Source organism: Camelus bactrianus, chromosome 3, assembly GCF_048773025.1.
Source record: "Camelus bactrianus isolate YW-2024 breed Bactrian camel chromosome 3, ASM4877302v1, whole genome shotgun sequence".
NCBI classification, from domain to species: domain Eukaryota; kingdom Metazoa; phylum Chordata; class Mammalia; order Artiodactyla; family Camelidae; genus Camelus; species Camelus bactrianus.
Genome location: NC_133541.1, coordinates 45,080,790 through 45,093,045, shown reverse-complemented (window position 1 = coordinate 45,093,045; position 12,256 = coordinate 45,080,790). Strand labels below are relative to the sequence as shown.

At 36.0% G+C, this 12,256-nt stretch overlaps 1 protein-coding gene across 8 annotated transcripts in view; it reads left to right on the top strand.

The window, feature by feature from the left end:
• ADAMTS6 (ADAM metallopeptidase with thrombospondin type 1 motif 6) overlaps window positions 1–12,256 on the top strand; it is a 263,530-nt gene that overhangs the window by 231,519 nt on the left and 19,755 nt on the right. For 6 of the 8 annotated variants that reach the window (XR_012504565.1, XM_074358973.1, XM_045512417.2 and 3 more), the window contains one exon: window positions 4,868–5,072. Coding sequence is in view for 5 of the 8 variants with exons in the window: in XM_074358973.1 (XP_074215074.1) it covers window positions 4,868–5,072 (205 nt within the window). In the remaining 3 variants the exon portion in view is untranslated. Of the gene's footprint in view, window positions 1–4,867; window positions 5,177–12,256 lie in introns of those variants that run through there. The other 2 variants (XR_006722682.2, XM_074358982.1) reach the window with 2 other exon arrangements.

Here is a 12,256-nt window from a genome sequence, read left to right as displayed (position 1 = left end):
ACACTTTAAGGATAATTGACATATTTGAATTAACCTATGTGATTAAAATTAAGTTTTCTATTTCCCTTCCTTTTGTAGTTCTGAAATAAAAAGTTACTTATTACCTTTCTTTTTAACTTTGGAGAGAATGGAATTTGAAAAAGAGAAAATTTAGGCTGACAGGTTTTTTTTTGGAAAATGCTAATGATACATATTTAAAATATTACTCTTTATTAGTCCATTTTTTCTTAGTTCCTTTGTAATTTATCCTTTATTCCTTCAAATTCAGACTATGAAAAAGGAAATCTAAATTCTTCAGAATGGTTTTCTTTTGTAATAAGATTCCCGGCAGACAGTGGTATTATAGAGATAAAATTCACTGAAAGACTACTGAATTCAATTAAGCTCTGAGTGTGGAAGGAAGAAAAGGAAATAAGTTTTTTCAGATGACAGTGTGATAATTGTACTTGTTTTTTGTAATACATATTAAAGCATAAAGGTTTTTAAATGCAGGTAAGTAGAAAGAAGAAACACAAAAAACACTTAAAATACTTGTAAAACCACTGTTAATATTTTGATCTATATATTTCATCTTTTTTCTGTCTACATAGACACGTGTATATAACAAAATGGTATTATATTGTTTATGATGCTTTGTAGTCAGTTGTCAACACATTGAACATTAAACACTGTCTACAACATTTAGTGGATATGTCACTGTTTATTTAAATTAGTTTTCCACTGTTGAACAATTTTGGCTGGGTCCTAGCTTTTGATCCCTTTCTATTCCACAGTGTTAACCATTTTTGCTACTAAAACTTTGCTGTCTGTAATTATGCCCTTATGCTAAATGAATAGGAATAAAATTTCTGTTTCAAATGGAGTTATATTTTAGTCTTTGAGACATATTGTCGAATTGTTCTCCAGAAAGAATATATGAATGTATTTTCCCACTGACATTATATATATAAGACTGTCATTTCTCTGAACTGAACAATGCTGGGTATTACTATTTTAAAAACAATTTTTAACTATTTTATATTTCTATAAACACAGGGTTTACATTTTATAGAAATGTTTCTGATTGTTGTTTTATTTTGTATTTCTGGAATTGCTGGTGAAGCTGAACATTTAAAAATCATGTTCAGTGGCCATTTGTATTACTTTTTTTTTGTTTTCCTCTTCATGACCTGTCTCATTTTTCTGAAGTATTTACATTTTGTTATTGATTTGTATGAACTCTTAATGTATTAAGAATATCAACTCTTTTGCATATGTTGCAAATATTTTTTCCATGTTATTTATGGTGTTATGATCTATTTTTAAATATTATATAGGAAAACTCAAACTTTTATGCTCTTCATTCATGTAATGTTTAGGAAGATCTAACTCACTCTATGATTATATTTTCAAAAAAATTTCTAATGTAAACTTTAATCTATCTGAAATATGTTTGCCTGCTTTGAGGAAAGGATCTGTATTTATTTTCAAATATTATTGTTTTCCCAATACCATTCATTTAAAATCCTAACTGGTATTTTTTTTTTTTATCAGAAATTGTCTTTTCAAACAATGAAATATTTTAAATATCTTTTAGTCATACTGGAGACTTCATAAGTAGAGTATGGGAAAATAGAGGACAGTAAGATTTATCCTTGTGTGTTATTGTCATTATTATTTATTTGGAAGACCTTGGAGAGCCAGTGAAAGCCTCGCTGGGAGAAAGCAGTGTGCTCAGAGTGGTAGCACTTTCATGAGAAAGGGAATGGTTGTCAAGATGGCGAGGTGACTAAGGATAGGGAAAAAAATGAGAATTCTAGAGGCATTGAATGAAAATGGTGAGATTAATGCGATAGGCGGGAGGAAGCTGATAGGAAGCTAGTGCCCCACCTTAAGAAAAGGAAGTAACGCCCCACCATAAGAAAGGAGAATCCAAGAGTTCAGTTTTGACCATGCTGTCTTTTAATAGCAAGAATATTTCTACATATGACTGTAATGATTCAGCACTTGATGTTTTCAGAGAAGATTTTTGTGTTCATATTTTTACCACTGAATCTAGAGGAGGAAAAAAAAATGAGAATGTCTTCAGAGGGTCAAATGCATGGAGAATGAAGGTAAAGGAAACAGTCTATCTTAAACTGGACAGAAGAGTGGTGAAACTGGGGAAAGCAGAGGCAGTGGTAAAATTGCGAAACTATTTACATAACTAGATGGTGACTTAATCCTTCAGAGAGATATGGAAAGGGATGATTTGGTGAGCAATAAAGATGCAACAGGGACTAAATGTGAAGCCTGAAATCAGAGTTAAAGACAGAAGGGTAACTGGGAGGGTAGTTAATACTTTTATACATTCTGAGTTAATGCTATAGTGATACATCTAGTCTAAGAGGTGGTTGGCAATAAAAGAGAGGAGAACAAATGAGAAGGCGGAGATAGCCCTGACCTCATGCAGCAAAGAACAGCAACACCTCCTGAATCACTGCTGTTACTCTGGGCACCTGTGTTTAATTTGAAGGCCTCCATCCCTCTTACATTATGAGACCTAATGAGATCATGGCTGGAGGTGGTATGAGTGAACTTTTTGTGGATGAGTTATACATATTTCTGTTTTATCCCATTATGTTGGTGATGAAATCACTGTTGTGCATTGAATCAGAGTTTCACTATGGCTGGCATGCAAGTATTATTCTCAGTACAGGTTTTCCTCTTTACCAAAAATGGTACTAACAGCTTGGGAATCCATGTTCATCTGTGGAAAATAAAACAGAAAGAATTATGAAAATCACTTTAAGTCTCCCCTAGAAAATGACCTAGAAAAAAGAACATATAATGTCAGATTTTCAAAATTCAGGATTAAGTTGTCATTCTTTAAATAAATTTTAGACTGAATTTTTTAGATTTTGACAAAATATATTTTAAGTCTGAGAAATTGATTGATTAATTAATTGTAATTAATTATAATGTTTCTACCTGTAGGTTTCCCGCTGTAAGTAAAGATAATACAAATAATAATGAACAAAGGCCATTGTGATTTATTTGGCTAACTATATGCTCAAATTTAGGATACTAGTACTCTGACTTTACTAAGGTACCATCTTCCACATACAAAACTGGCACAATGAGCTAAGCTCGTGAAAAGAGTTAGAAATTTGTTCCTAAACTTTCTACTCTCCTGTCTGGATAGTCTCTTCCCCAAGAGCATAAGCATATCCATTTAGGGTAGGTGCATGACTTATAATCATAGATTGAAGAAATCTTCTGACTTCATGCTTGTGATCTAGGTTCTTCTATTTGGCAAAGTTAAAAATGAAATTCAGTAGATGGTAATTGATGGGGATCTAGTCCTAGCTCCATCATGGCACTTTTCATGATTTTGGAGAACGGGGTCTTACTTTCTTCTATAAAACACAGTGCCTTGGGTACAGTAGGCATGCAGCATGTATTCATTACATTAAATACAGTAATACATCAGTCAGGACTCTGGTTGGAAACAACACTACTTCAACTTTAGCTAGCTTCTGCACTTAAGAGGATTTATTGGTTTATATACCAAAGCTGAGGGAAGTATAAGAGTGGACCCTTCAGGAATGGCTAGAATCAAGGACTCAAATACCTTCAGGACTCTGTAGCTCCTTTGCATTCTTTCAGATCAGCTAATTCCACTTGACAAGGACATGGCCACTTTATATACCTTTGTGACCAGAGAGGAAAGGGTTCCTTTTGCTCTCACTGAGATATAAAAATTCTAAGGCCAAACTCTTGTTGGTCTGATTTGGATCATGATTCACATCATTGGACCAATTAATGTACCCAATAGAGTGAGTCCTGCAGAAGTATTACACACACAGACGTACTTGTGCACACACATACACAACCCTGAAATTATATATATGAAAGTTTATTGATGAATTTAGGCAAAAGGAGTGGTATACCTACAAACGTGAGACATGTTCATTTATTAAGACATTTCAGTTTCTTCCACATTAGCTGTGTAGAAGCTGTTTACAAGACTAAAGGGGCCAAAGCAAGGAATTTCCATTTTCAGGGAGCTGGCTCAGGGCCCTGCTCTTGCTGCAGGGTTTTTAAGACTCCTGTCTTTAGGATGGATACCTGGGCTATCTCTATCCCTACAAGGACAGTAAAGTCATCCATCTTATACAGAGCCTGATGTTTATTTCTGGGAATCAGAAAACAAATCCATAGCTCCTGTAGTGTGGCTTTGTCACAAAATTCTCAATTGTAGGAGAGCCTGTCTCAATGTAGTAATAAAAATAGCTACTGTTTCTTGTTTGTTATGTGTCAGACACTGTTGCAAGCTTACCAGCAGTGTGCTGAAGCTGTCTAGGACCGGCTCCTCAGACCACTTTAACTAGTGTATCTTCTCTTCTTCATGTTCAATATGTCAAGGTGTTAGCTTGAAATTGGCCATAGTGAAGTATTTATACCATAAAAATTGGCAAATGCAACAGATCAGAATTCCCTCACTCCCATGAGGAGCCAGTTGTTAAACATTTACCAGCACATGACTATGAACTTCATATATGTTACCTTGCTTATCCTCATGACAATCTCATGATTGATATTGTTATCATTTTAGACATTAATTTAAAAAAGGAGAAAAAGAAGCTTAAAAACATAGTGCATTGCTTACTTGAACCTGGGTTCTGCCTGCTCCAAAGTCCATACGCTACACTCTAGAAGGCAGCTGGCAGTGAGTTACCTCTTCCTTAAAAGATCTTCCATTTGTCATTTGTCACATCAACAGACACTGAAATGTTGGCTCTTCTGGGAAGAGGAGATAGTCCACTGATATCTGCCTTCACTCAGCTGCAATCTCTGGCTGCACTGAGGAAATGCTTTTCTGTGTTTCTTCCACTTCTTGCTGCAGGTGGTTCATTGGGGACTGGTTGGAATGTAGCAAGACTTGTGATGGTGGCATGCGCACAAGGGCAGTGCTCTGCATCAGGAAGATTGGACCCTCCGAGGAGGAGACACTGGACTACAGTGGTTGTTTAACACATCGGCCTATTGAAAAAGAGCCCTGCAACAACCAGTCATGTCCACCTCAGTGGGTGGCTCTGGACTGGTCAGAAGTAAGGAAATCTGAGGCTGTATGTTTTGAGATGTCTTAACTATCAATACCAAAGCATTTAATATTAAGGACACCTGAGCATGTGAGCATCTTAGAACTCAACAAGTAAGGACTGCATAACAGTGAATTTGGCCATGTTATATTTTATTGCTAATTGTCAGTGAGTAAGGTTTTTTTGGGTCAGGGAAATCAATTAGAAACTAGTCACCAATTTGATTGAAAACAAGCATAAAGTGAATTTGAGAGAATATTATAGTGAGTACTCCTATAAGAGGTTTTTCTCCTTTGCTTTTCTTGAACAGCATTATAGGCTCAGAATTAGTGATATATTGTATCTTTTTTCCCAAGTAATGTTCCAGCTTAACTATAGAACTTTTGGATATGAGTTTGTTAATGTATTATCACGTGTTATTTATCTATATATGTTTTAATTACCTCTTGTGTCTGGGGAAGAAACTTGGAGTTGTGGGTTATAACATATCAAAGAGTCAAAATCAGATTTTATCATTACCTCACTTACATGATCAGTGAGGAAGATCTGACTCAGATAATGTTTTTCTGGCATACATATATATTAAAAAGCCTAATATAATCCCAAGGCCTCAGAAAAATGGCCTTATGAAAAAAATGAGGTAGGAGGTAGAGTAAATTCTTGACTCCTCATTCTGCATGAGACATACACAAACACACACTATATCGTTCTTCACATTTCCCGAAGAAGACCTGAAACCTTCTGTAGTGTTGGTTACTGTTAGAAAGAATGAGTACCTGGATATATAACTACAGGTCATTCTTCCAAGTAGCAAAACAGGATGCATTTCCTGCTGGAAACATTGTGGTACTTGCTTTAGGTATTTCCTGTAGACCTCATAAGTTTGTCAAAAACTAAACAAAAACCAAATTAAACATTGTTCTTTAGGAAACTCTGGATGTAACTTTTCTCCCTTGTGAATCTTTCTGCCTGAATAGCCTTATTTTGCTAGAGGCATGGGGCTAAAAGAGGGAGTGTGTTTAAGATGGTGCATGGAAATGGAGCTTCTGCCCAGTTGTGGTTATCCATGGAATCTTTGGCAGGAATTGGGAGTGTTCTCCCAAGTTTCCTGGCCATAGTCCAGCTTCAGTAATTACATTCTGCCTACCTCACTTTTATTTGTGTTTCAATCAAATGTAGAGATATTCTTGGTATTATCACTCAGTGGTTATGAAAAACAATATGAACTCTTCTGTTCCCTAACAGTGGGTGTATTAGCTCCTAAATTCACTTGGAAGATAAAATCCATTGATAAAGAATAGACATTTTACATAATTGTACACGTTAGTAGTTATTTTACTTGCAGTTCAGTGCCCATGACCCTTACAGAAGTCTATAAGTAGTCTTTGATAATGATGACAATGTTGTTACTGGAAAATCATAATGGGAGACCTGATGATTGACTGCAGCATTTTTAGGATTTCAGCCCAAGTCAGTAAGTATAATTGGGTGCTTACTAAACACACTGGGATAGGCACTATGGAAAATACAAAAGAACCTTATAAGTTTGGGAACATAAGAACTATCCAGGAAACAGCTAAAGCATAACGTAAGACAGCGTTTAATAAAATGGTGGATTGTGAGGTATAAATGTGTAAGTAATATAGAAATTCAGAGCTGAGAAGGTCACAATAGACTGGAGTAAGATCAGAAGGCTTTTTAGTTGATGGATTTGAACTGAATGTTGTAGGAATATAAGATTTGAAGTAGGGAAGAGAATAGGGAAGCTAGAGAAGTGTTCCCCATAAGAGAAACAACGGAACAGAAACAAAGTTCTTGTGAAAATAGGGTGGGAGAAAAGGGTTTGTTTTAAAGAATAAATTGAAGATAAGATTGAATAAAGTAGTGATAGTTAACAAGGAGGCTTGAACATAAAACCCTATAACACATCATCTTTCTACAAAAAGTGGAGAAAAATAGACAAGTTCAAAAAGAGAAACTAGAAAAAATTTGTGCCAACCACTAAAACACTAAAACTTCATGTGCAGACTCATTTCACATTGGTCTCTTGACCTACATTTTTCTGTATCATTGTATTTTTATTTTAACATAAAACACCAAATATATATTGCCTTGAGAAATAGATGATGTATATTATTATATGTTTCCGTTCCATATATCATTTTCAGATTTTCTTCCTAATTCAATCTCATACAGGTTGTTGTTACCCTACTTTTAGCATTTGGATTCTTTTTAAAAAACTTTTTTATTGATGTGTAATTGATTTATAATTGTTAGTTTCTGGTGTACAGCCAAGTGATTCAGATACATATTCTTTTTTGGATTCTTTTCCATTATAGGTCATTACAGCATAATTGAATATAGTTCCCTGTGCTATACAGTAGGACCTGATTTATCTATTTTATATAAAGTAGTTTGTAACTGTTAACCCCAAACTCCTAATTTATCCCTCTTCTGCCTTTCCCTTTTGGTAACCATCAGTTTGTTTTTGATGTGAGTCTGTTTCTGTTTTGTAAATAAGTTCATTTGTATCATTTTTTTAGATTCCACATATAAGTGATATCATATGGAATTTGTCTTTCTCTGTCTGACTTACTTCACTTAGTATGATAGTCTCGAGGCCCATTCATGTTGCTACAGATAGCATTTTGATTCTTATCTATCCAGGCTTAGAAGTGACTTGCTCAAATGGCTCTCTGAGGCTCTTAGGCTCTCCTGGAAGCTGCCTCAGGAGATATGTACAAACTAAGGGGACTTTTAATCACATTTCTGCTATCTTCATTGAGAGAGCTGAGTCAAAGCTTAGGGGAAGGAAGTGGAGATGAGGGCATGGAGTAAACATGTTAGGACTATCACCTCAAAAAAAAAAATTAGTGGATGTTGTTGTCTCTCCACAAACAATGCAGGAAGACTCTTCTGGGGTAAGCATGAGTCAAGAAATGCTGCCGTCACTGTCTCAGACATTCTAGTTAGATAGCATCTGTACCATCGTCTTCATCCTTTGTTCAGGAGGAAAGAGATGATTATTGTCCCATACAGTCTCTCCTGTTTATTTTCCAAAGGAGAGGGTGTGCTCTCACACTTCCGGTTACTTACTTCACCACAAAGTCCACCGCTTCTCTAGATGAGTTAAAAATCAGTAAAAGTAAATAGCATTAATTGAAATAAATGTCTGAGTAGCTATGGAGAGCAAAGTGAGAACAAGGACCCTGTTCTTCCCAGAGGGATAGAAGCTCTCCTTCTAATGAAAAGAGGAGGTCCCAGCAGAAGAGCAGACAGTGTGCAGCCTCTTTCAGTTAACTTTTACAAAGATATTTCACACAATATCTTTTTGACACACCCATGAAAACTTGCCTCCTCTTTCTGCCCCATTCACACTTCCAACTATCTGCTGTCTGAGCTCTGTTAATCAAAAGGTGAGGTTCAACTGGCGAAAACATGTTGCAGCAAGAGGAATGTACCCTCTGACCTTTTTCTTTTCTTTGCCGGCTGCTCTAACATAAAATTTCTATTGTTGCAAAGCCAGGAACTGTTTTCATTTTCCCCATCAGTGAAACTCACCCTGTGCTTATGGCAAAAAAAAAAAAAAAAAAGAGAGAGAGAGCCAAATTAACTTGGTGGAAAATGGGTCTTTTGCTGTCTTTTGTGAAACCAGCGAAGCCACAGCTTTCCCATTTCCTACAATCTAGTCTCACTCTTGGGATCACCCTTGCTATGGCTTTCTGTTTTTGCCCTCTCTTGGCATGTGACTCTTAAAGCATTGCCGCGCACTATGGATGAGCTCCAGCAATCCTTAGCAATTCTTTTGATGTACCGGAATGGCTTCTTTTGACTCCCACAGAGTACCCATTGGAAAAGATCTGTTTCTTGTACTTACCCTTGGACAAGTGGATAACTGGCATCATACTCAGTTGAGTTTGTACTTAACATTTAGGTAGCATTCCTGAAGAAGGATGGGGGCAGAAATGTACCTACCGGGGACTGAGCTTTGTTTTAGTAGGCAATTGTGCTACCACCTTGTTTACTCCTGGGTTCTACTCTGGTACCATAACTAGGTGAATTAAACCCCTCTCTCCAGAAAGAATTCAGTCTAACCCCAAAATGTTAATATTCCTATCCTTTACAAATGAGAGCCAAATTGTTTTCCCTGGTGTGGTTTCAAATATTTTTTTTCTGCAAAATATGTTTTTGCTTCTTAATCATAGAGCATTAAAGTACACGTGTATCTCTAATAAAAATTACCTCCTATATCCCACTGAAATGAGAACAACAAATGAATGGTTTGGTCAGGCTTTAAAGAATTTTAAGATTCTGATTATACAAATAAAAGAAAAATAAATATTTATCTGCAATAAGGAGCAATAGTGAAAAATAATTTTACTAAAGAATGACTATTTCCTGAAATAATATCTTCCACCCACCTACCTAATGGTTTACTATGAGTATGAATTGAGTGGATTTTTGTGTTTATAACTGTATTTTAATCTAAAGAATGACTTTTTATTACTGAACTAAGTATTCAATTTCTAATTATTTCTAAGAATTTTACTGCAAACTCAAAAATTCTGCAAAAATATATCCTTTACATGGGTATAGACTAATGATTATCTCTGAAGAATGCTCTGAAGCCTTCATGATTAATTTAATGCCTATTAGTCATATAAATAATCATAGTTATGCCTTGCTTTTCTGGAATTTTTTTTAAGATAACTAAATAAAACTGTGGCTATCAGATAGGTAAACATTTATTTATCAGAAGGCTAAAGAGAGGGAAAGATGAAAGGTAGGCTAAATAAAGCAGAGGGAAGAAGTAAAAATAAAAACAAGCTGAGGGCTGTCCCTGCTTGAACACCTCTGACATAAGGTCAGAATTTGCAGGGTAGAGTTCTACTCAGAACTAGGCTGGTCTGAGGGGCATCCTTGTGCCTTTACTATTTTTTGCAAGAAATTTCTAAGCATTTAATTTTACAGTCACCCTTAAGAAGTGCAATATTTGCAGAGACCAGAGCTGAGATTCCAACTATTGACATGTAATACTTGTGGCTAAATCTGCAGGGCTCATGGCTGGTGTATTCATTGAATCTGAATGTGGCAGAAATGTCATTTTCAGTCATTTACTATTTTGAGAATCCAGTTGATTATCTCTCTACTTCCAGTGCCGTAGGATAGAATATTCCTGGCTTATTTAGTGGAGCTTGGCCTTTAATTTTCTAAAATTATTTCTTGCTAGTAGAAGATGTCACTATATGTTCGGCTTTGCATGTAACTTCACATTGTCCCACAGAGGATTTGTGTCTTTTTAGATTTGTCTTTCAGAGCATTACCTTTTACAGAGCTGCCATCTGAGTTTCTCTGTACTTCTTAGTGCTTCAGTTTCCCACTAGTAAAATTGGTGTGAAAACAGCACCAGTGAAGTTTCCATGAAGATTAGGTAGATTATGACATGCAAGGACTTAGAACACCGTCTGACACTTAGTAAACATTACTGTTGCTTTCTCTTTTTATTCTTCTCCGCATTATTATCAGTCTTTTTTTGTTTTGTCTTGTCTTTGGCCCCCTGGGGACTTCTCAGACACGAATGAATTGTCTATCTTTGCATTGTCTGCCTCCCCTAATTGTAAAAGTTTTCAGGACTTTGATATAGGCTCTTAGGAAAGACCGCTAGATATTAACACAGTCTTCAAATAACAGCAGAAGCTACTTGCTACTGGAAAAAGGTGTTAAAATAAGCAAGAGACATATGTCCCAGGCTTTACTATACATACATGTGCTTTTAAAATGTGAAGGGGGTAAGAAAGTGGCACAAGTGCATTTTCAATAAATGTTCCCAATGTAGAAAAATTAGCCTCAAAATACTAAAACTGAATTCCCTATATATCCTGTGTGTTTCTGCCCATATCCCTAAAGTCTGAGGTACTCTTCTATCCTCTTGTACTTTACCTCATTTGTTTTTCATAATAATACTTCTTATGTATTCTCAAGACTGTTTTTGTCAATGCTAAGAGCTAAAGTGTGGATGGGAAGGCTTAGGATTTAGTTCCAGCTCTACCACTTGCTATCTGTTTAACCTTAGATTAAGTTGCTTAAACTTTCCTCATCGGTAACAACACTAAAAGCTTGTGTCAAAATAATTTATTGAAAGCGTTCTGTGAACTATCAAGCTCTAATGGAATATAAGGTAGTAGTGTTGTTATTATAATCAATAATAATATTAAGCATTAAGAAAGTGACAGAAATCCTTTAAGGCTGTGTCTTCTAACATTGGTGGACAGTGGAAGAGATTTAGTGTGAATTTAAGAGGACCAGACACAAGTGGAGCAAACTCAAAAGACTCGAATCAGGGTTTTATTCATTCTACGGAATGCATGATTGCAAAATAAGATTGCACGTCTTGACTTCTTGAACCATAAAATGACAGTGTGGTTGTGAGGATTAAATGAGATAATATATGCAAAGTACAAAGTGTAGTGCCCAACAGCCAGGAAACACTCAGGAGTTAGCATGAGGTCTGCCATTTAATCACTGCATGACTTTCTACCAGTCACTTTACTCTCAGGTTGTTTCTTCATTTTAAAAACAGAATAATAATTGTCATCTCACAGAACTTTTGTGAGGCCTATGTGAACTATGGCCCACAGCACAACACTCGGTGTCTACAGTATTTCTTGGATGGCCGCTGCTGTCATCATCCTTATTAGCAGCAGCAGCAGACAAAACTGGAGGGCTTCAGCCAGCTACCATGTTAAACAGGTGCCTCTGGAACAGAGCACTCCAATTAACTTGAAAAAGAGGTCAATCATTGACTTCATGATATAGGGAGAAGCGTCTTTCCCTCGGTATGAAGAACAGACTGGTCCAACTGAAGAATAGTCAGACACTAGCTTGCTTCACAAAAACAACTCCTCATGGTCTACTAGTAACATAAGTATTCTTTTCAGAAGACTGTACCTAGCAAGTAATAAACCAAGAATTCCATGTTCCAAAAATTAGCAGAATCTTTTCACCGCTGAATATGGCCAAGGATAAGGAGGAATTGAGGAATAAACCTACCCACAATCAAAGAAAATATGCTGCCAAGAAAAGCAAACTTTGGATTTAGCTCTTAAAGACTTAAGGGAAAAAGTAAAAGTTCTTCTGCTTAAGAACTTAAGGAATCTTCATATCTGAACGACTTTGCCTAGAATTTAGTGTGT